A 25,922-nucleotide genomic window follows, 5' to 3' on the forward strand; every position below is an offset into this window, starting at 1 on the left:
GGATCACCTAAGAAACAGAAAGTGTTCCATAGTTCGTCAGTTATATGTAAATACAATGTACAGATGTACAATGTACATGTAATCTTGATCATCATATTCAGAGCATTACAACTAAAATTTCATCTCTGGTTCACAGATATCTTTTCATTGTATGTGTATGTTTGAACCAATACAGCCACTATACCTGGACGGGTACAACATAAGAGTATGTAGGCCTATAATAGTTATCTTCATGAACCCACAGTCAGAATCTACTCAGTGCTGTACATAAATATGGCACTGTCTTCATACAGGCGGGCCTCGTTAGAACAAGATAGTTGGGACGGCGAAAATTTTCTCGTCATGATGAACAAGTCAATACCGGTAAGTAAAAAAAAAAAACCAAAATGACAGTTTTACAGGTAAGATATTCTCTTATTAACACCACCAGAATGTATCTGTGTTCACTATTACATGTTTCCCAATCATTACACCACCATTAAAGAACAATCAAAACAAATACTATACCTATTTGCCTTCTGAAAGATTATGCACACGTTCAAAAATTGTGTAGTCTGCTAGATTATGCACACGTTCAAAAATTGTGTAGTCTGCTAGATTATGCACACGTTCAAAAATTGTATAGTCTGCTAGAGAGGCAATCAGAAATAAACTGACGTAATTTCTATGCATAAAAGTGCATTTACATTTCCTAACATACCACATGCTAAAATATACAAGGATGAATTTGACTGCACATGTGTTTGCTATAACCCTCCACCATTTGATCAAAAAATATGAAGACAATATTCCATGTAATGGCTTGTTTGTATGTATAATGCATTTGCAATATACATTGTACCAACCTCACATCTTTTTAAGGCTCCCACATTCAACTTGGGAAAATTTATCTCAAGAAGGAAGCTGACATACATTGCATTATTGACATCAAACGTAGATGTCACCAAATTGTTGAGCACCCTCGGATTCAGCATGACATATATGATACAGGACTCAACATTTTGGCTGTCATTCATATAGGTCCAAAGTCCAAGTATGGTACCGGCAACATGACTACAACATTACACATACAGAAATTTTCATTTGCCCTAATCTAAAGAAAGAAAGATTAAAGCCCGACACCATACCATACATGCTATTGTTGGCTTTAAAGGTAGGGAATCCCATTTGCATGCCTTAAATGAAGAGTTGTATAAATACAGTGGTATGTTGAAGAGAGTATCATTTTAGAAACTCCCATAAAGTATTGGAAGTGGAAGGTAACATTTAGTACATTTCTATTGACCGTTAGATTTTGAATTGAATTTTTTTGAGGGCTCACCGTAAATTCCAGTACATTACTAGGCTACCTTTGCAGACCCATGCACTGCATGTGTGTCCATCATGTACATTTTGTGAAGAAAGTTCATCAAAACTTACAAACATTTCTATATACATTCTTGCCGCACACTCTATATGTTATTACATCAGCTCTTATACTTTTAGATTTGTGTTTATAGATAATAAAAAAAAAATACAGAAGACTGCAACAAAAAGGCTTAAGTGTGGCTGACCCACAGACTACTGAGTAGTTGAGTTTTGTGCATTATTCAAATTGTAGATAACTGTTGACTTCCAAATTTCTCAGCAGTGGCCTAAACAAGTCCCCCGAGGTTCATATTTAATGTTTTGCTGCATTTTGGGAGGTCTGTAAAAGGTATCCCCTACCTTTAAAAGTGGAACAAAATCAAATGAAGAGACTGGTGGACTTTGTCATCAAATTTGGACCAGTCCTGATGTAAAATGTGCATATTTCCACAAAACATAATATTCCTAACACATTTTCAATTCGCAAATCAAGTTGTTTGATGACTTTGATATTGGCTATACAGTATGTGATCCTGCATCACAAAACAAAGCCAACAAAAAGTCGCCAAACATGGATTTTTGGTTAAGGGCAGATTCTGTAAGAGCAGACTCTAAGTTTTAGAATGATGTATAACTCAATTCAAATTGACCATTCTAACTTATCTAAATGGTTTACAGAAAGCACACACTTTTGAAAAGTGTGAACTGATAAAAGAGGCTCAGAAGTACAGGGGCTATTCAAGCGCTTTCCCTTTACCAAGCCATGCTAGCCATGCTAGCTGTGTGATGAATAGGACAAAAAATTGGATGTAAACCACCACCCCAACAACAATGAGGAGATTGTCAGATTAGGCTGAAATTAAGCATGCTTTATTAACACATTCTGTCCATGATTAATGCCAACTTTCAAAGCAGTATCATTATCCTTTCTTGAAAGTGAAGAGTGTGCAAAGGATTTTAAAGAAATGTAAAGATGCTTCTAAGGCATACCTACCCACACTACTCTACAAAAACAGGTAGTTGAAGAAAGACTGCTGAAAACCTTCCCCATATGTTTAAGATCCAAAACTTAACACGAATGTAGAAGAAGAAGCGCTCCTTCAGGAAATATGAAAAATTCAAGATTGACTTGGTTGACCCGTTTCACCTTTTTTGAATCCCGACTCAATTGGTGGAACTTTTTGTTGGTTTTGTGATGCACAGTCACATACGATAGTTGTGATTCCAATGTGTGATACCTCCCTAGAAATACCAAACTGTAAAAACATGTTCATCAATACTTTGACAAAATTTTCAAAAAGTAAAACTGTACAAAGAATAGATTCTCCGCCATCTGCAAGTGTGAATTGTAAAATTTTGTGAGACAGGGATAATTACTATCAAGAGGACTGAAAGTTGTGTTGTCTTCAAGTCATGTATTCCCCATCAACAGAAACCAAATGAATCAAATGCGTGATATGAACATATTACATGTATTTGCTACTTCCAGAAAATTTGAAAAGAGGAGGCTGAAGCCCGACAATTTTCCTCACATTAGCTATACCATATAAAGGCATAAAACTCAGCCAAGTGTGTATACAGGACTTTGGTTGCTGTAAGTTGATGTCTAGTGACATCTGTTCGTGCCATTAGAACAGTGTACGACCAGTTTGGACTGTGGGCAAGAATTTGAAAGAAGCAAGATCTTGTTACAGCTGACTTTGACAAACTGAGTTGCCAAGTTCTTACATAACATCTTGTCACCGTGGCTTGATGATTGTTAAAATCAACTTCCATCATCTGACCCACTTCCACTTCCTGATGCACTGCCACTCTCAGAGTCACTACCGCTACCACTTGATGAGCCCTCCTCATCCTCACTACTGCTCCCACTCTCACCTTCACTCTCATTCTCCACCACCACTGCATTAATGATCGAGCCATCACCGTCGGGCAGACGGTGATGAGATGATGGTCTGTAAGACATGGACTCATCAATTCTAGAAGAAGTATTATCAGGGCCAGGGGTATCACCCTGCTCCTCTTTGTCATCTTCACTCTCCACGCCCTCATCACCATGATCATCATCACCACCACTATCATCATCGTCATCGTCATCTTCATCATCATCATCATCTGATCCACCACTGCTGCCGTCAGAGTCATCTTCCTTCTCCTCTTCCTCACTTTCACTCTCGCTGCTGCTGCCGCTCCCACTACCACTGCTCTGACTATCGCTGCCACTCTCTTCCTCATCAGACACCTGTTCCTCCTCCTCCTCCTCTTTCCTGGCCTGCATCTCCATGGCCACACCCATGTAACTCTTGGACTCCTCTTTGCGTGTCTCCATCTCACCTCCTCCACGACCACCTGTTGCCTTGGCCTCGCTGGACTTTTCAAGTCTGCGTTGTGCTGGGACAGGAGGCTCTTGCTGGTCCCTGTTCCCCCGTGGGGGAACATCACTTTTCTTTGAAGACTTTTCCTTCTTCGCTTTCTTTTTATCCTTTGGTGAAATTGTACGCTGAGACTCTTTCGTCTTGCCTGGTTTATTAGTTAGACTTTGGAAATGGTCAGTTTCTTCTGGTCTACCTTCAGATTTATTGGAATCATCCTTTTCCATCATGTTGGCATCAGTCATTTCTCTCTTCACTTCTTCCCTGGATGCTTGACCCCTGCTGTCTTTACCCCTTTCATCTCTCAACCTGCCATCACTACCATTAGTGGTAGAAACACCCGATGATGGGCCGCTCTGACCGAGCTGGCCTTTCTTCTTGCTCATCTGCATCTTGAGGCTTGGGGCTCCTGTTCCTCCCTCGGCCCTGTTGCCCACGGCGTTGCTGTTGTTGTTGTTCTCAGGCACCACGGCCTTGCTAGAATCTGACGCTGACGACCTCTCACTCTGAGAGGAGCCCAAGGATGAGGTGGATCCAGAAGATGAGGCCTGGCTCCGTCTCTCCTCACTCTCATCCTTGAAGTGAACCGACTTGCTGGACATTGCCGATGTGTCTGACAGTGGATACATAAATCGTAATACAATGTTGACATTATTGCTCTAAAATCACAATCTTTGCAATGCTTTATTTGGTACCGGTACTAAAAGTTACAACAAAATGATGCAACCATCATCATAAGTCTAAGACTTCATTTTCTCCATTAGATAGATTTTTTAACATACTGTAGCTTCAACAGCATTTTATGATCGTCATAAAACTGATGAAACCTTCATATACATGCCTTTTCTTTTGATGTCATCCTTCATTATGTGGTAAATTTAACAATGCTACAGTTTCCATTGTAAGCTTATATAAAGAATCTCTTTCGCTGCTCACCCATTCCCACTCTCCCTTCTGCTGTGGACAACATACAAATTGTTTGCAGATATCAGGTGAAGATGCACACTTAAAAAAATTTCAAGCATTTTGGAGAGTTTGTTTAACAGGACACTAATTTCTGTTGATCATTTAGTCCAGCAGATAGGAGTATCCTATTCCTGGATGGAACATAACTTCCGTTAATTGATTCTAACAAAAATAAGTTTCAGATCAAAATGGTAATTCCAATAATTGTATCAAGTCCCCAGATGGGTCTCTCCAACCCCCCCCCCCCCCCCAAAAAAAGAACAGAACATACCATAAGGAATCTGAAATTGCAGTAGACCAAGTGCAACTTGATGTGATTTCATCATTTAGTTCTGTGTTGACATGAAGCTTAAAAATTTAGGCTATTACTTTTTAGTGCCAATGCAAGACACTTAATAAACACTAAAAAAAAGGCATCTTCTAACAATCTGTTGATGTCTCATTTCTAAACCTGACATTAATTTTTTGCAATTCTGGCTCTACATGCTATGTACAGATGGAAATAGATGGGAACAGAATGGGATGAAAATGCAGTCCAACCAAATGATTGTTCAGACAATAATTTCTGAGGCCATTGTCCTCGTCAAACATTTACTTTATATGATGATGGTATCGTGAATTTCTGTACATCAAGAGTTGCCTAATTTGTCTTTGAACAATAGATAAATGGGAACTTATGTTTGCATAAATGTATGCATAATATATATATATATATATATATATATATATATATATATATATATATATATATATATATATATATTTCATTTTGCATTGTGTCAGAAAAAAATGTTGGATATTTGAATTAATAATTTATTCGTTTTCACTGTCAGATTCAAATTATACTGTGCTCAATTAGTTCATTCGATTGACTTTGTATTTCATTTATGTATAAAAAAGAAATTCAGAAGTAAAATCAAAATCAATCAATCAATCAATCAAACCTCCCGAGGTATTTTTCATAACTAACGTGGGGTTTCCTACCGGCATCACTAGCTGAGCTTGCTACACTGCCATCATTCTCCACTGACTGCTGTGTAGATGTCACATCGTGTCCCTCTTCATCTCCTGCAGTCTTGACAGTGGTACTCATGTCGGAGCTGGGTTCTGGAGACGGTCTTTCCAGGAAGTGGGCGTCGGGAGGGTTGCTGGCGTTGGTGGACGGACCCGTGGCAGAGTCCTCCAGAGTGCTGAGAAATTCATGCATCCGGTTTGCAGACACCTTCACTGAAAAGTAGACAAGAGATTCAATAATAGCAGACTCATTCATTATCATTACTATTATTGTAAAGTAGTTGGAGTGGTACACATATACTCTGTAATTTTCCCTTTCCCCCTACCCTTCCCTCTCTCTCTATCCCTTATTCTATCCAGAGTAGCTAAGTATAGGGTCTCCATACCGTCAAGCCTCGGCTTATTTTGGAGACCCTTCTGTTTAAGTTCCCCAAGCTGTTTGTACTTGTTTTGTTTTGTACTAAAAACTATGTGTCAATATACTGTTTGTCATAAATGACTTGTACACAATCATATCTGATGTAACAGAATTAAGCAGAAATAAATCAAATCAAATCAAAATCAAAATCAAATGGTGAAAATACAAAACAAACAGCAGCACAGAAATATTTCTGACATAACAATGGTAGATTATTAACTTTTCAGGATCATCACTTTTACATATGAAAAAAAAATGAGCCTGTCTGTGTGCTTCTCTGTGCTTCTGTTACTTTATTCTTTTTTTCTCTCTCTTTTCAAAGTCCTATTTATTGAGTGGCCCACATCTTAAAAAGGTCGTCTTTTATTTATTTGGGCCTCTCTTTTCCCATAACACACTGATTTTGAGCGAATAGTTTAACATGGATTAAGCATTTATTCAAATTAATGAATTCTTGCATCTAGTTGTTTTTATTGCAACTGTTTGACAAATTACTCTTCATTAACACAATTAAGTACTGATTATTTAGTACAGTGGATTCCCATTATAACAAAGTCCTCAGAACAGGCAATTTTCTTTCGTTATATTAAAATTTCGTTATAACCAAACAATTAAACACTAAAAATACATAGAGTGGATAATGTTGCAGCCTGGATTTTTACTTCATTGTAACCGGAATTTTGTTATAACCGTGAAATTGATGGGTTAAAAATGTTCAAAGAAATTTACCCAAACAATAAAACAACTTCAAAAGAAAGAGGAAAATATTCACTACAGTTGATACAAAATGACAAAAATTTGGTAAGAAATGAGAAAGATATGATATTTTGAAATTTTACATTTTTTGGGGAAAAATTTTTTTGACCAGTCTTTATGAATATTCAAATAAGCAAGTTGATGATGTCATACCCTCTCAAAATTTCATGTATGTTATACATGTTTATGAAATTCTGAAAAATTGCTATCTCAGCCAATACAAGTACTGTACGAGCTGAAATTTTCGCATACAGATATTTTCGCTAATTGCGACTTGGAGGACATTTTTGCATGTTGTTAATGTCGCGGTTGCAAGGGTCTAACTGAACTTACTTATTCGCGCGTTGTCATTTTCGCGTGTTGTTATTTTTGCGGTTCAAAGGCGATACGCGAAATTCGCGAAAATAAAACCACCGTGAAAATTTCAACTCGTACAGTAAAAGCATGTCATCATACCAAAATATATCAGTTAGCATTTGTTCTTTTTTATTTTGGGTGGTTTTAAGACAAGTTTTATATTTATGCAGCTGAAATATAAAAGTTTTTTCAATTCTGTATATGAAATGAATTAGATATTGTGACAGCATGACATTGTCAACTTGCTGATATGAATATTCGTAAGGATTAGCCAAGAAATGTTTTCCAAAAAAATGACATTTCAAAATGTCGCACTTCCTTATTTCTTATCAAATTTTTGCCATTTTCCATCGTTCTGTAGGGAATATTTTTCTCTTTCTCTGAAGATTTCCTCTTTAAAGCTGGTGATAACCATCACTGACTCACATGGCTGTCTCTTGGATGGATTAATCAACTTGGCAACATGGACATCATTGAAGTCAGAGTCTTCATTGCTGCCACCAATTATCATCAGCTGTGAGAAGATAAAAAGAGAGAGAGAGAAGGATGGTGAACACCTGTTACTAGCAATTTTTGATCAACACAAAATCAACAATGAAGTGCTACTTGGCAGTACTATAGCTCATGAAAACATCACAATCAATATGTTACAGTGGATGAGGCAGTCTGGTATAGTTGCATTCATACCTACAAATCATGATTAAGACCAAACCACTGACTCTATGTGGTACAAAAAAAAATGGAAAACAAACCATTCATACATAAATTGTTATAATCCAAGCAATCACAAAAAAAAAACTAAAAAGGAGATATTTCCTATCTTTGTTATTAAGTATCATTTCATAAACATTACAAAAATAGTAATATACATATGTAAATAGTAATATTATTTTGCCATGCACTAGTTTTGATGTCTGTGCTATTTTTAACAACATATGCATTAAAGGGGAAGGCTAGTAACTGATCAGTGGGAATCAGTGGAAATGCTGGGAGATGATTGTTCTAATCCTTATGGGATTCATTCAAGAGTTCATTGTATATCTATTGTTGTGTGAAAATGATTTGCTTCAGAACGGTCTCATATTCAAGTAATGTGCAGATTAATGCTCCGTCACTGACCAGGGACGCTAACCTGGAAGCATTAAACTGCACATTACTTGAATATGAGACCATTCTGAAGCAAATCATTTTCACACAACAATAGATATACAATGAACTCTTGAATGAATCCCATAAGGATTGGAACAATCATCTCCCAGCATTTCCACTGATTCCCACTGATCAGTTACTAGCCTTCCCCTTTAAGTATGAGTGGAATACTTAAGCGAAAGTAAATATAAGAGAGGACATCTATTCTTGGCAGATAGTGATGCAATTACTTAACTTCCTGTATTTTGTTTTCTCCTGCTTCCTGTTTTTTCCTCCAAAACAATATATTCCCATTATCCTATTCTAACTGCCAACCATGTTCTCTTAGTAATATTTTACATGGTACATAAAAGTACATATTGCCATACAAGGTTATGATACTGCAAGCAGAAAAGTTGCTTCACCATTTTCTCCACCAATGGTACAACGAACAACCGAAGGAGAGGATCCACTCATATTTCCAAGCTTGATGCTGATGATAACATACAAGGATCCTGCTAATGAGTTGTGACTTCAACTCTGTATGTTCCATGGTGTAAACCCCCTGTGTGCCACATTATTCTGAAGGAGCAATATAGGCATGCTTTGGGAAAACATTCTGTTCTTCAAATCAGTGAAACTTTTATAGATTTTTGTTACCCTGGACATGTAAGGAGTAAAGATGTAGAGAAAATGCCAAGTTTTGCTTTGATGTATAATTGTAGGATCTATGATCTATGATCGTGTTATGTTCAAATGACATGGAGCTACATTATTGAAGAGGCATGACTTCTGCACACAAAACAGTTGCAGAAACTTAGAATTTACTCGCAAACCCAGTAGGGACACCACTTGATAGTCAATCACCAAATAAATGCAAGCTACATGAGACAGGAATGGAATTGCAAGAAACGCTTACATTGTACTATTGCATTTGGTGATTTATCAAGAAACGCTTACATTGTACTATTGCATTTGGTGATTTATCAATCTGTTTGAGCGGGTTTACGTGTTTGAGCAGAATCTACAAAGTTGCCGCGCCGTCGACTTACGTCGGGTGTGCGATCAGACGTGGCACATAGAGAGTCAAAGGAATCCTTGATGATGTGAGTTACCTTATTCCTGTGGATGAATGCAGTGTGTCCTGACCTCCGAGCCGGGGTACATCCAGAGAAAAACGGGCGTTTCCACTTCCTCTTGTCTGATTGATCAGGGAAGAAAATAGAGAGGATTGTCACTCATGATCACAATCACATCAAAATATCATAATACTTGGGGTTTTTTTCAGGATATGTATTCAAAACAAACTGTCAATCACTGCCAAATTCCTTTTTCCCCCCTTTTTTTGTTGTTGAACAGATTAGAGGACTTGAGTTTATATTTTGTAGATAGCTGTCATAGTTTTCTTCACAGTTTCTTTAAAAAATGTCTGTATTCCGTCCCTAGATATATATATTACATGATACACTGTATAGCCTTATGCAATATACATCTGCTACTTACTGGAAAAACCTGATTGCACCAAGAAATATGACATATAATAGCATAAAGAGTTTGGCAAACAGCACAGGGGATGCAGAAAAAGGTATGAATTAAGTAGCAGGATTCGTGGTGCCAGGAAGAACCTGTGGGTCACATCATAGTCCTATTCTGGAGGAGACAAGTGGGTATTTGGGGCTACATACAGTTCTGCATAAGCAGGGGCGGATCCAGGAATCCGTAAATGGGAGGCACCTTTACAAACTTAAAGGGGGGGGGGCACACTCGTCCCCCCCCCCCAATTTTTTCTTTTTATTTCTTGTTTAAACAAAAAAATAAAGGGGGGGGGGTGAGCCCAGTTTGCCCCCACCTGGATTCGCCACTGATAAGTGAGCCTGAAGTGGCATATAATGCATTCAAAATGATCACGGGTATATTAGAGATATCAACTGCTGAACAGAACCCCATTAGTTAGCCAATGGCTTTGCACGAAAGTGGAAGGGTATACTGTATACACCGAATATTTCGCGAGGTTTTCATTTTCGCGAATTTCACGAGACAGGTGCTATTCGCGAACTTAAAGACACACGAAAATATTGACTCTGATCCCGATGTGAATGTGACATATGCGTGTACACTTCTCCATTCAGTACAGGACTCCACGATCACAAATTTAACCACTCGTGAAATCGTTGGGAAGTCCTGATTCGCAAAAATTTAGACTTGCAAAATATATGGCATATACAGTAGCTGCCAGCAAGGTTGGTTTACAGGTTGCCATCAATCTATGGCTTACAACATATGCTACACTGCTCTGTCACATTAGCTTCTGGAGTTCCTCGGCTCACATACTGTAAAAGTGGATATTTTTTCATGAGTAATTTTTCGTGCTTGGATGAGTAAGATAAATTTTGCACATTTTGAATTTTGTGAATCAAGACATTTATGTAGTGGTATGCCTAACAATCAAAAACAATTGCATGCTTTATATTTTCATGCTAGTTTCTGGTCATGTGAAATGTGGGAAAATTTCCACACCGCAAAAATTTCCACTTTTACAATCAACATTGGGGCATCAATGACCACAGTAAGATTACGCCCATGGACTATACAACCAAGCTTTGAATGGAATTGTTCATACCATCACCAGAAGATAAACAGCACTGTCAGGGGAAATAGACATCACAACATGGGAATGTAACATTGGAGTTGAAGGAGGCACGGTACTGGGGAAAATGCATTACATTATCTATGGTGAAGTAAATGGGGGTTCACTCGTTACTACGGGCATGCTACAATGGGTTGGTTTTATGTTAGTCTTGGCATGCTGACAACTTTGAAGAACTTTGGGGCCATTTCAAGCAAATTTGAAAGAGTACAATGTTTCTTCAACACAAATTTAATTTGGAAATCATTTTGATATAGGGTAAAAGGGAGGATAGTGGCAGATGAAATGATAAATCTCCATGTTTGCACCCAGAGCACCAATTATATACTTGCTGATAATTACTGCCATGATTAGAACACTATCATAATGTATAAGATGCACTTTTAAAAAAAGCAACAAAAATGACAATGAAAGGCCTTTAGCCCAAACGGTCACTATTGCTGGTTTGCATAAAGCTACATTTAATCACACTCATTCCCTGAGGAAAAAAAAAAATCTTTTCCTTTTTTTTTTAATATTTAGAATGTCTACCAAGACAGAAATGGCTGTGCAGTAGGTAATGATTATTATGACACCAAGATTTCTTCCACAGCCAGTGGGCAGAGGATAAGGAAAAATTCATGCTGCAATGCATAATTAGTCAACACACAAAATCATGGCATTTTAGCAACATTTCATACACATGGTATTCCTCCTGTCTCCACTACTGGGTATACATGCAAAAGTGGCAAGACACACCAAATCTCATACCAAACACAGGTAGATGTCAATAACATGCTTCAGAAAAGAGCCTGTCAGTAGTGTCAGGTGAATTTTCATTACGCGGGAGTCACACTTTTCATCCCAGTATTTGCCTCAAGTGCTTTATATTTTATATTCATGCCAGCACACACACTTTTATCTACTGTATATATGCCATATATTTCACGAATTGGGACTTGTCTGACAAATTTGTGAGTGGATGAATTTTTGACCGAGAACCACAATGTTGGAATGAGAAAGAAGCTTTGTCATTGTAGAGAGAAAATTTAGTGATTTCCCGCCTTGTATATGATATACAATGCATTTGTGTATTTCTGGAGGCAATAATTACTTTCATGAGTTGTTAATTTTGCAAGTGGACCAATATTGTCAAAAATTAAAACACTGCAAAATATATACCACGTAAACGGTATCTACTCTAGTCTAGTTTTGTATTCATGACCTGCTATCCTCATCTCTATTTCTCTTCAACTTCCTTTCTCACTCTTGCTAACCCCTTCTCTCACTCTAACTCTCATTTATCTCACATTTATCTCTCCTTTCATCTTATAGTTTCCTTTTTGAAGAATGCCCCATGCTAAGGATACCACTCATTAAGCTTCCCATCACCACGCTTGCATTGTTTATTGCCCCAAGCACGATTGATTAATCATTTGACAAGAATTAGCAAGGTACAAGCATATAATATACTGTGATGGGAGAGTCTGCTGGAAAATGTAATACAACACATTCAAGGCAGCAGTCACTGTTACCCAAGCTAAACTTGTATAAGTCCCCATAGGTGGGCTGTGGTGTATTGGAGTCATTTGAGCCACCAAATACATAGATATCCTGTGAATGAAATGGAATAGGATTTATAGAGGAAAGGATGGATACACACAAAATCCTATCATTCCCATGCTCACGGTCAATGACTTTCTGTGACACTTTGCAAATAACGTGTCACATGTATAACAAAAACAAAAAAAAGAGTGATGAGGTGAAATGAAACTTTTGTAACTGGAATGGGTGAACACTTCCTTAAATCATAACTGTCTATTTAAGAAGGTTTCAATCACAACAATATCCAGATGTCAGAGAAAGGATCATAACCTGAACTATCTGCGCTTTTCTAACCATAACTGAATAATTTTTGCTGAATTAGGGCATAGGTTACATGAAAATATACATATGCCCATACAATGGTAATGTGGGTGATACTAAAATAACTGGATGAAAGCCTGCATGTGACTCGTCAGTCACGGTCCTACCAAACAAGAATCTACATTAGATTATGATCATTAGGTTTAAACAATGGTATGTGATTTTTGGTCACATACAGTCAGCTGAAAGTAAAGTCAGCTGAAATTAAAGTAATATAGGAAGCACAGAGGATTATTTTCCTGTTACTACACTCTAAGACAAAAACAAAAAAATGAAATCGAAGGAACCATCCCCTTGAGCAAATGGAACAGTCTATGGACCATCTATCCTTGGATTGTTTAATGCAGCAGAGAGTTGCTTATCATCATACCTCCTATCGACCTTATTGACTAGCGTCACTTGGTCATGAAGTAACATGTTTACATTGATGCAAACAGTCATCATCATTATGCTTTACATGAGTGCATTAATTCATTCACTGCAATAAACCCTGTAAAATAAAATCATCAGTTCTCTGTACATGTCTACTTGTACATCATAAATCAAAGCAGGCACATATATGTTGGTAGATCCAAATCTGTTTAAGCTGAAATTTCATTGATATGACATGGGACAATGTATTATATTCCCACCGCACCTATAGTCAATGCCTTATACACTGTTGCCACATACAAACATATAACCAAGAACAGTTTCCAATACTGTGTTGATCTCGACCCCCTGATTGATATTGTAGAAAAAGAAAGATAACCCACCTTGTCAACATGTGGTACAAAGCTGTGGCTCCCGCGGGGAGGTGGACTGTCGCCCTCTACACGGCTCAGAATCTTCCAGTGAAGTTTCTCTGCCAGAAGCAGAGAGTATACCGGTAAAAAAGGAGAGAGAGAGAGAGAGTAAGCCAGTAGATTTTTTGTTTTTACATACTAGTGGCAATGTCTAGCCTCAAGGCACACTTACTTATTTTTTAAAGTATATAAGATAGACTGATTGAAGAGATCAAGGAGGTTTAAGAGTTGGAGTTCCAACTGGCTGTAATTATTCAAACAGTTGTCACTTTTCTATTGATGTACAAAAGAATTCCACAGGTGCATCTGTGCCTTTGGTGGCGGGGTTTGATGCCGCCGTCTTGCTGAGCAATCTGAAGATTCATTTTGAACGTGAACTTAATGTTGGCTATATTTTGCTTGTTTATCTATTAAATGAAACGAAATCTCACTTAATGATAAAGCTCATTAAACAAAGGTCAATACCTTCAAGAAATATGTGCAAAAGTGTAAATCAGAGCTATATCATGTGAAAGTGTTTAAAACTGTACCCTCCCGGAAAGCCGGTTTTATCACTTTCCACTTATTTCCTCCAAATAAAACTGATATGGAATAATCTTCGAGTATAATTCTATATTAATAGATATATCAGATTAGTGGCCGGGCACGGCCAGTCGAGTAATTTTCATTTTCATTTCATCATTTTTTGCGCAATTTCTATTCGCGCATCCCTGTGTCTTTACCATTATATACCACCTATCTTTTATAAGTAGGGATGGCGAAAAGTGATTACCATCACAAAGACATATTTTCGTTAGAAAGTGGCTGATGATTATGCAATGAGACATGAGTCAATTGTCTTCCTATCTGCGCGGCAGATCCAGTTTGCCACATGCTTCAAATACTTTCGAGTGGCGGCATCAAACATGACTTCAAAGGAAATACGACAGTTGTGACTCCATTCTCTTGAACCTCCTTGAAGAGATTGATAAAAAGAACATAGCGACTGTCATTTCAAATGCCACAATCTGCATAGTAATTCTGGCGGATGGAGGATTGTGCCAATAACTTTTTGAAGTCTGATGTTTTGCTGAAATACTAGTGGGGATAAACATTGCGGTACCTAAGAAATTTTACAACCCAACATCACTTAAAGGGACTGTACAGTACTGGTTGAGGTGGGGATTCATGTTTTGAACATTCCTAAGTGAGATAATGAAAAGCCTCTTATGAAATATGAAAGAGCATGTAATTTTAAGAAGGATTCAACGTTTATTTGATGAAAATTGGTTTTCAAAGGGCTTAGATATCCAAAAGAGTGCTAATAATAAAAGGCGACATGCCACAACTTTATTAGGATCTTTGTTTCACCTTGTTTTTGGATATCTCAGCCATTTCAAAACCGATTTTCATCGAATAAACTTTTGATACCCCTTAGAACTGCATGCTCTTTGACATCTCATAGATCTAGAGTAGTTTCTGAATATCTCGCAAAACGTTAAAAGCTAAATCCTCACCTCGACCAGAACTGTACACACCCTTTAAAGTAGCAATTGTTTATCTAGACCAAAGGACCATGACAGGAAATAGAATCTACTTTAATACCTGTGTTGAAGACATGGATGTCATTGAACCACATGTTGGTGCCACCTGTCCCTCCAAACACATAGATGAACTTGTCAACGGCAGCACATGCAGCATCGCACCTGCATGGAGAAAGAGTCATATACTATGAATTTTGAGAAACAATTTTACCACAGATCATCCCCTTTCTAGCATATTGCTTTCATATGTCTATACCCACTAATAGGAAAACAAAGTTATACCCAAGACCACTAATAGCTAGGTTACCAGCAAATCTGCCAAGTAATCTGCTATGAAAGAATTATGGGGTTGGAAAGTCAGTGCTGGCTGTTATTTACTTAGAACACCAATGCTTCTGCTTAGAATACTACCATATAAAACTTATATCTTTAAAACAAATAACAAATTAGATTTTTTTTCCACACTCTTTCCTTTCAACTTTATTTTTCCCATGCACAAACATAAATCTGATGCACAAAATCACAGGCTTCAGCTGTTGCATAAAGTACTTCCCCAAAAGATAGGGAAAGTTGATCACATTATTCTGACTTTAAATCAGCAGGGCAACAATCACACTAAATCCAATATTGTATACAGCATAATGGCGGCAACCCCCCCCCCCAAAAAAAAAAAAAAAAAAAAATCTTTTATACAATGTAGACAAACACTGGTTTACAAATAAAGTAACTAATTCAATTCCACATAAGTAGGGCCTACAGATTAGTGAGAAATGTTGATTATTTGCAGGAGGTTGCTTCTGTGTTCCAAACAATGATTAATGCTCACTTAAAGATATTGACATGCAATGAATTGAAGCTATAGCTAATAGTAAGAGTCCAAACTTGGTTCAGATCTGAGTGTTATAAATCCTGTAAACTGAAGGAAATGAAACAAAATTTGTATGACCACTGTGAATGACATGCAGTAACCTGCAAGTGATCAATTTAGAACTGAACATTAAAAAGTTGTAAAGTGAAAGGTTACAAACAGAACAAAATCATATCAATATGACTGCTGTGAAAAACATGCTGTTACCTGGGAGATGGTGGGACACCAGTGACATTAAGTTTGACCCACCATTGACAATCTGGCATGCAAAAATTAGTGGAAAATACACAAACAAGATTAGCATATGAAGACCGAGTTACTATAGAAACAGATAGGTGAAACAGAATATGCATGACTGACATACAAACACACTGAATAATGTACTGATGTGCAGCTAATTCATATTCTGAAGGTAGAAATCATAAATTGGTTTTTGAATGGGAAATAAGAAGATACTTGGATCATATCAAACTTAGAAAAAATGCTCCCATATGTTTGTTTTTTTTTCTGTAAAAATGATATATTTTCCTCTGTTAAAAAAAAAAAAGCCCTACTAGTTGGCAACTCTTGAAACAAGAGCCAGGTATCTTCTGCTTCACTTAAAACGTGGAGTATTCGCTTATTGGGTCTGTGTTTCTCGTGATTTCCATGAACAAATATACACAGTATTATTGTAACAATCATAACCACGAATCTAATTCATCATTACAGCATATAAATCATTATTCCTGTCATTACTATGAAAAGAGAAACATTTCTATCCCACTGATCCATTTGTAGATCCAATCATTAATGGTTACCAGTTGTTTAAAACACTGTCACTTAATCCAGCAATAACTGGGAGCTTTCAAAATATGAAGAAAAGAAGGTTCAATTTATTATGCAATGAGTAAAGTGCAGTGTCCTGACAGTGAATAACTGAACTATGATTATAACATACTAAAGCCTCCAGTTATGGCTGAAAGACCACAGCTGAAAAGGTCTATGCCAATAAGAACTTCATAAAGAGACATTATCTGCATGGTTGACTGTACATATATTGAGTTTTGCCAAAGATATGATTGTAAGCAATGAATATGCAGTATCAAAAGAGCAAAAGTTATTGATAAAAAAAATGGAGAGAGGTTATTGTGACTTCTGTTTTTTATGTATTACATTACATAATTATAGCTTATAAGTTGTAATACAGTTTTTAATACTTTTTTGGCCCTTTCCTATGAAGCTTTTCAGGCTTTTATTCCTCTTCCATTGATAACAGATGTACAAGTATTTACCTCATGATTTTGAAACTGTGGTGGCTGTTTAATATTTCATTATGGATATCGATGATATAAAATTCCCCACTCCCTGCCTGGTTGGCACTCCGAGACACCAACATACACAACTGATGAGGAAGTGAATTCAATTTATGTACACATAGACATCAAAGGGGAAATCCAGTCCAAATATAAGTAAATCTGATTAAAGAAAGAGTAAAATGATACGAGATCAATAGAAAATTTTTGATCACGATTTCAAAACTTTTTACACAAAAAAAAATCAAATGCAAAATGTCATAACTTCCTTATTTTTCATCCGATTTCAGTCAAATTTTTACCGTTAAACTCGTAATATTTTACTCTTTTTTTATCAGACTACATAACTTATATTTAGACTGGATTTCCCCTTTAAAGATCTCCTACATACTGGTGTACTGCACTTCATCTCCATTCACACGATATAAATCTTTCCTCTCATGAAATGACACGCCAAAGCAAACACAGCGCACCACAATTGGTGTTCAACCCGCTGAAGACTAGTCCTGAGTATACTTGGGCAGGTGTCTATAGGAAATACATGCTGTAGCAAAATCACCCTATTCTTAACGAGTTAAACTGTTACATGAAAAAAAGACTTTCAGTGGTTCACACTGTCAACAGGGAAGTCAGTGTAGAAGGCAGAAAATGGATAATTCCCCAGTATAAGAGACCTATACAGTGGACTCCTGTATAATGAAGTCCTCGGGACTAGCTGTTTTCTTTCATTTTATCGAAATTTCATTATAACCGCAGAAATAAACAATTAAAAAAAACATAGAGCGGATTACAAATCTTTACTTCGTTATAACCAGAATTTTGTTATAACCGAAGAAATGAACAATAAAAAAAATAACAAATAACATTATAACCGAAGAAATAATCAATTAAAAAAACATAGAGCGGATAACAAATTTTTACTTCGTTAAAACCATGAATATTATAACTGGAGTGCACTGTACTGATATTTCCTGCCTGAAATGAGCACAGACCTGTGTCGTAGCAGTGTATGTCATCCACAGCTTGTCCATCGATGAGACCCCCAAACACATAGATCCTTTGTCCAACCACGCAGGCAGTGCTACCATGAGCTACAGGCTCTGTACCACTCGTTTGCTGTTGATCCCACGTCTTTTTCTCTGTAGGTATGGAGCACACAGTGAATTTAAGCACATCAGTATTGGGAGACCATCCATTGTCAGCAACCAAGCTTGAAGTGATGTGCTTTATGCTTATACATCTTGTCTAATCCAAGGCTGCACATTACTGTAAAACGAGGAATGTTCGCATGCATTTTAATGTCACGAATTTCGCAAGCGCCAAGATTCGGGAAATTGAAATGCCCGCGAAAGTTCTTGTCTACACTATATGCATTTAATGCCAGTGGCAATTCGTGAAAATTTCATGCCGCAAACAAGGCTGTTGGCTCCAATTCACAAAAATTTCATGCCGCGAATATATCATGTTTTACAGTCTACTTAACCTATTTTTTCTACTGGTTTGACCTATCTGTCAGACAAGTAGGTACCACGTTTTTTTCCATTTTTTGCTGGTCTATTCCTGAAAAGATTACTAGTCCAACAGTAATTTTTACTTGTCAGGGACCTTCAGACAAGTGCCAGTGTGCAGCCTTGTTATTTAATCATACGTATGATGTCATATACCTATGAACCTCTACTTACGGACATATGAAAATGATCGATACTTTTAACAGAGGGAGAAATCATACGTGGCAATATAATCTTATGATAATCATCTCATAACCTCTCCAACCTTATGATCTATCAAAATGAAATTAAACTCATGAAATCATTATAATGCAATAGGGGATGGATTATTTTACAGAAAGTTTAACCTTTTTTAAGAAATATATGTCAAATTTCCAATTATTGAGGTATGTGTTTATTTCAATATAAGCAGCTTTCTATTCACAGAGTAAATTTTTCTGAGCTCTATGCATGTTTGCCTACATCTTGAACCATTCTAGTTCTATTTTTCACTTAAAAACTACATATTGCACATCTATTCTAAATATATGTAACTCACTCTCCTGTAGCACTACTATTTACAGTCAGTATGTCACATCTCTTGTTACTCAAGAAATCTACTGCTGGGATGATCACAGCAACAGCGATAGTCTGTGAATTTGTTTGGTTGTCATAGCAACAGGATGCCGACACTAACCAACGTTGTAGACATGCAGTCCAGAGAGACATCTGTCAGCCTGCAGCTCATGCTTGCCTCCAAACAAGAAGATCTTTTGTCCAATCACACTGGCAAGAAATGCATGAACATAAATAGAGGAAGAGATTATTTGAACCTGGCTACCACCACACCACCGAGCAGATGAAATGTAATAAACAACCATACACTTTGGCAGCAAAACACTAATTGAACATAGATTTAAAGCTTTGATATTTATTGACTGATTATACACAAAATTTGCAGAATTCTGGACCATGTGGATTAAAATAATTATATGTTCACGTAATTGCAGCAAGGCATGTGCACTGATAACTGCAACATGCTTGTCCTAAAATTCGGTTCCATGACAATTGCTCCTGCGACAGTTGCTTCCATGGAATATCTGAATGCTGAGCAAAACATAAATTCTACCCATGAATGTTACCCTAACCCTAATCCTCACATCAAGTTAAACCTAAAACCCTAACATTATGTCCTTGGAGAAAATAAGACCAGAGCAATTAATTGTCCCAAGAGCAAATGTTGTGTCACTTCGTACACAGAAGTAACAATCATAGTCACAGGCTCCAGATTTGATATTTGATATATTTCTCTATATTCTCTCTACACTCTACATACATATACGCATTTCTTCTCTCAGCTCCCTTCCCACAGCCATCCAGAAAAGCACTCATAGAGTGTAGACCTACACCATGCAGCTCATTCTACCCACTATGCATGCATGCTGAAAATCGCCCAATTTCCAAATATATAGAATTCTTTGATTACGCCATCAGCTTCCAGCTACATGGCACCTCACCCTTACAGACCACTCTCTTTAGTGTGCATATATGCAAACCTCAAATATGTGCACCCTGAACTCTCAAGTTCATTGACCTTATCTGCCAAAATATAAAAAATCCTTCAAAAATTCATTAAAAATTATGACGAACATAATATGTTGTTCTTCATAATGGCATCAACAGATATCTGTGTCATGAATTCAAGCCCATGCTAAAATTGTACCCAGAAATGATGTGAGATCAATTTTGATAAATGGTCTTGCATTCTCACAGAACAGGATTTTTTTTTTTTTCCTCTGAACATCTACGTCACAAATCCAAAGCTCCCTATTAATGGAGAACACCAGTTTGCACACCCAAGTTATCCAATATCCTACACTGGAATAATAAAGCAAGTAGAAGGAAAGCAAGGGGCGTTGAATGGATGGTGACACCTATTACCATGAGACAGTGATACTTACCACATGTGATGTCCATATCGACCCTTGGGTATATCACCACTCTGCCTAACTTTCTCCCACTGCATTCGCTTGTGCACTGTATAGGGGGTGAGAGAAGCCAGTTAGACCAGCAAAATATATTTGACATCAAGATTCATTTGGACCTTGTATCACTGAAAGGGACTGTACAGTACTGGTTGAGGTGGGGATTCATGTTTTGAACATTCCTAAGTGAGATAATGAGAGACCTCTTATGAAATGTGGAAGAGCATGTAATTAAGAAGGATTCAACGTTTATTTGATGAAAATTGGTTTTCAAATGGCCGGATATCCAAAAAAGCGATAATAATAAAAGTCGACAGGCCATGCCTTTTATTAGGATCTCTTTGTTTCACCTTTTTTTTTTTGGATATCTCAGCCATTTCAAAACCGATTTTCGTCAAATAAACTTTTGATAGCGCTTAGAATTGCATGCTCTTTGACATCTCATAGAGTGGTTTCTGAATATCTCGCAAAACGTTAAAAGCTAAATCCTCACCTCGACCAGAACTGTACACACCCTTTATACAGTCTGTAACACCTGTACAATATGTTTGAAGGTTTTATTTCCCACTCAACTGAAAAAAAAAATATTATGGTTCAAGAATGGAGAAATGACAAAAGAATAGCATAATAAATACATTTTGGGAAATCATACTTTTCTTTCTATGAACATGTTATCTTCTTTTGGATAAGGAGAAAGAAATGTTGAATTTGATTAAAACATAACAGACGTCAGATCTGGAAAATAAATACTTGGCTTGGATCCTAGAAACACTCTGTATTACCAACCCATTGTATGATTTACATTTTGCATGAACACAATCCAACTTTATGTAACTTCTCACAGTTTCCTCCTTTCCCTGTTTCATGGAAGGATATGGTATAGATAATGACAGTTTGATGTTGACTTACAATGAAGCTGATGCATGTCTCTGAAGAAGTAGGTGCCCTGGAAAAATAAACATTACAGAATAAATGAAGAAAATACAAAGTAGTATAGCATGAGGTCTAATTCATGTAGGCTGCTATCTTGGATAATTTGTTTGCTGTACAACAACAACAACAACAAATCTTACCTCCACTAATGCATTTGCACTGCAGTGCCACGGGTATTTACTTAGTGTACACTATATACAATACTTTTGGTATACTTTCAAGTCCAGTGTCAAAGCACAAAATGGTTAATATACCTTTTGTCCATTTCAAAGGTAGGAGCACCACTCTTCTGAGGACTCTTTTTTCAATGTTATTTTATCATTACTGCTATACAGATACTAAATGTCATGAAACTTGACAAAATTAAGAAATTGATTCACAGACCTTTTCATAAATGTCTTGATACTAACTTCAATGAATCCATCTGAGGAGTCATTGAATCATTGAATCAGCAAAATAATCATTGCACATATCCTTATACTGTTCTTCTAATTTTTCAACAATAAAGAAATGTGACATATAAATTTGTGCCATGCATAACATAAAAAGTGCAAAAACACAAACAACAAGTGTAAATGTTTGACTGATGGATGGTGATGTGAGCAAATTACTGAAAGCAAATCTTGAAAATGTCAGAGATAGAATGTGACATGATTAGGACTACAAACAGGATTTCATACTTTTGTGACATCAACAAAATAAAAGGTGAAAGCATTTTTTTCTCATTGCATACTTACCCTCTTTGGCCAGTCTACTGACCGTATCCCTCCAAATAGGTAGGCAACATCACCAACAACACAAGCAGCATGGCCTTGTCTAAGAAAGAAGAGGGAAGGGAACACAACAAATGCCATTATCAAATGTTCAAATCGCATATGTGCCAGGAGAAATCTTAATAGTCTTTGAGTCTCTTTATCAGCTTGTTTGCAGTGTGGAAATGATTTGAATCACACCTAATACATGCACTTTTGTTTTTAAATCAAAAACTTACCAAGGAGCACAGATTGTCATGCCACAATGTACTTCTGCAACTTGTGATACGTTTGTGTAGATAGCAATCAATTGCAAGATTTACTTTCATCCTTGCTCTCAACATTGTTACATAACTGCTTGTTTAAAGCATACCTGTCAAACGTAATAAATTTCAAGATGCAGGCTCTGACTAGTTTGGAGTCAAAATTTTTCTGTTTTGGGAGTGTGATAAAAAAAAAGAACCTTATGTCAACATGGCTACTAGTAATTTATAGATCGCAGTGATTATTCTGCTCTGCAACTGCCATTTACCACTATATATATATATATATATATATATATATATATATATATATACATATATATACTGAGTGGTAAATTTGTGTAGATAGCAGTCAAATTATTAATTGCAATGATAATAGATATTTTTCATGAAGTTCTAACTCCACACTCTGTGTAAAATGTATGATGTGATACACAATTTCATTGGCTCTCCCTCTTTGCTGAACAAACTTTGGTTTATTCTTTCCCATACAGGATAATAATAAATTTTAGTCTTTCTTATTTCTTTTTTTAATTAAGTGAATTGATACCCAAGATGGGGTTTCATGGAATATAAAACATACATCATACTGCTGAGAAAACGCAGTATTGTACCTCTCTCTGGGGTAGCTGAGGACAGACTGAATAGTGATGGCTACTCCCTTTCAACAACCCCAAAAGTACTGTTTTGTGCGAGCCATGTAGAGCCCTCAAATTCATTCCTTTGTTTCCACAATACAGGGTCACAGTTAACTACACGCAGCCGCTGTCGCGCTGTCTCTACAGCGGCTGCGTGTAGCTAGGTCACAGTATGAAATGACTTGTGTTCTTGGCGGAGATCAAGACATTAGAACACAAAAAAAAAAATAAAACAAACAAATAAAATAAAATCACATGGAAATACACAGGGCATTATAAATACCTCTACATGTGACTCTAGTGTATAGTTTTGACACAGCCTGGTAGAGAAGCAAGAAAAATTAGTTCATTTTGTGTATTTAAATATGAATCAAGAGTATGCAGGACATGAAACACTTAACTCAGCCAGAGATGAAACAAAACATAAAAATGAAAGCAGAGGAATAGGGCATATAGTATGCATTCAGTGTCTACTATATGATTTAAAGGTGTCCACAGGTATAATCAAACTTACCTTGGTGATGGGGGTTTGCCATGAATATCTCGATGTACCCATTTCAGACTGATAACCGTCAGCGCCATTTCTGGCAAACAAAAATTATCATCAACACTTTATTTCAGCAATCCATTGTTTCAGAACAAATATACCAGATTTGAAGCTAAATGAAGATACCATGAGGAGTAGCCTCCACATGTTTGATACAAGGACAAAAAAAAAAAAGAATTTTGCAGGTGATTTCAACATTCTCCATTTCAAATGAAGAGTTTGTTCGCAAAAAAACGATAAGTCCACTTTTGAAGATTTTGAAGTACGGTCTCTGTCATAAAGTACATAATAATACCTTTTAAATGATATATTGGTCACTACATATAAAGGTACATTTTTGAAGTTATGGTCAAAAGAAGCAAAAATTTTATTATTCTCTTTATTTTTCTTGACCTTCAATCGCAAATATTTCCATTTGGCAAATATGGACTTATCGGTTTTTGCGAACAAACTCTTCAAATATAGTGTTACAATGGTAATACATAAATGCAGTGGGTGTATAGATCTGCACAATGTGAACTTTCGATAGATGTTGAATAAATCTGTCATCAATATGTGTTGAACCTGATGTTTGATAAGTTGCTGTGTTGCAGTTGGGTTTCACAAGTATACAAATACAGTGTGTATACCACCAGTATTAAATGTAAATACAAGTTGTAGGTCTACTCAGGATCTCATCTGGATGTCGCTGTACACCATCATCGCCAAGAGATAGATAGTGCTGCTACTGTGCAAGGTGGTTATGCCCATTTGTTTATGCTGTTTGATATTTTTAATGGTACATATTTTTTTTCCTACATTTATGGATACTTGTATACAATTGACTATAGTTTGAGGCAGAAAGCTGTGCAGGTGTTATACATTTTACTTGAGTTCTACTAGGACTAGAAAGCATGCAAAATTAAAATGACTGCAATGAAACAGCATGCAATATTTCCCTGCTGTTGACGTATCAAAGGAAACACACCCTGTAGATCTATGTTGCATTGCATATTAGAAATGAAGTAAACCATTTTTATCAAGGCTGCTTCAAAGACAAAGAAAACATGGCTTTGGCCATGGGATAGTTTTAATCATGTAACTTCAAAAATATTCTTTGTTATGTAACAAGTGAGGTTTATCACTGGAAGGATTCAAATTTGCTCCATTGTATGATACTGGACTAAAGATACTTTACTTTATCTAAAAATGGCACACACTTTTCACATACATGCTTCGGGATCGATGGTGCAGAACAAGTATTAAAATCCGAGTGGTATACTGAAGGCAAAAAGGGCTGATGGATAAAAGACTGCTGTGTCTGAATGTACAAAAGTGTATTACATTTGACCCACCTCGTTTTTCTCTGGTATCCAAGGTCAAAAATGATCTGATAATTGTTCACAGTCGTCTGTCTCTGCTATATAAAGGATGGCAGGAAGTGTAGGCTTAACATTAACAACCTGGCATCCCCGCGTACCATGCAGCACGTCAAGCATGTGATGAAGGATGAAACTCGGTCATTTTATAGCCTCAGCTCAGTACCTGTAGTATAAAAGTAGCTCTGGAGATACTGCATTGGCAATATCTGATGTAGCAGTAAATTCAGATAGGTTGTAATAGTTCTCCCCGAGATCTCGGCTCTATAATATGACAAGCTGTAATCCGATCTGTATGTGTTGCGTCCTCCCACAGATGTATAATTGCTCTCTTCAGTTTTCCGCCGTCTATCTGGAGAAGGGCTGTAAATTCTTTTACAAAAATATTTACAACATGTAGACAACCGACATCATGCTGATCGACAACCAGTTAGCCGGTATGCAACCGGGATAACATTGCCAGGAACAGACGACGACGTCCACTGTAGCTGCCCTGGGCTGAGGTCAATGTTTTAGAATCTGTGGGGGTGAAGAGGAAAAGGAGTTAGATATTCCCAATTAAACGACGATCAAATTCA

General features: G+C 36.9%; 1 protein-coding gene across 1 annotated transcript; it reads right to left on the reverse strand.

Moving 5' to 3' along the window:
* Positions 1-2,447: 2,447 nt before the first annotated feature.
* On the reverse strand, positions 2,448-24,021 carry LOC140237148 (uncharacterized). The gene is made up of 14 exons (XM_072317090.1): positions 23,954-24,021; positions 22,524-22,602; positions 21,763-21,799; positions 20,830-20,905; positions 19,566-19,654; positions 18,374-18,520; positions 16,294-16,345; positions 15,280-15,380; positions 13,666-13,754; positions 12,520-12,598; positions 9,474-9,559; positions 7,657-7,744; positions 5,670-5,912; positions 2,448-4,332 (listed from the first exon to the last, which is right to left on the reverse strand). The coding sequence occupies exons 1-14, from the start codon at positions 24,019-24,021 to the stop codon at positions 3,113-3,115; spliced, it is 2,454 nt and encodes an 817-aa protein (XP_072173191.1). The 3' UTR covers positions 2,448-3,112.
* Between the last annotated feature and the right edge of the window lie 1,901 nt (positions 24,022-25,922).

Source organism: Diadema setosum, chromosome 13 (assembly GCF_964275005.1).
Source record: "Diadema setosum chromosome 13, eeDiaSeto1, whole genome shotgun sequence".
In the NCBI taxonomy this organism is placed as follows: domain Eukaryota; kingdom Metazoa; phylum Echinodermata; class Echinoidea; order Diadematoida; family Diadematidae; genus Diadema; species Diadema setosum.

Excerpts from the sequence above, each read along its gene's own strand:
- LOC140237148 (XM_072317090.1), bottom strand. The coding sequence starts at position 24,021 with ATGGCGCTGACGGTTATCAGTCTGAAATGGGTACATCGAGATATTCAT. Across the intron at positions 18,521-19,565 it reads ACTGCATGTCTACAACGTTG|AGAAAAAGACGTGGGATCAA; the intron begins GTTAGTGTCGGC and ends CCATACCTACAG. Across the intron at positions 4,333-5,669 it reads AAGCTCAGCTAGTGATGCCG|ACACATCGGCAATGTCCAGC; the intron begins GTAGGAAACCCC and ends ATCCACTGTCAG.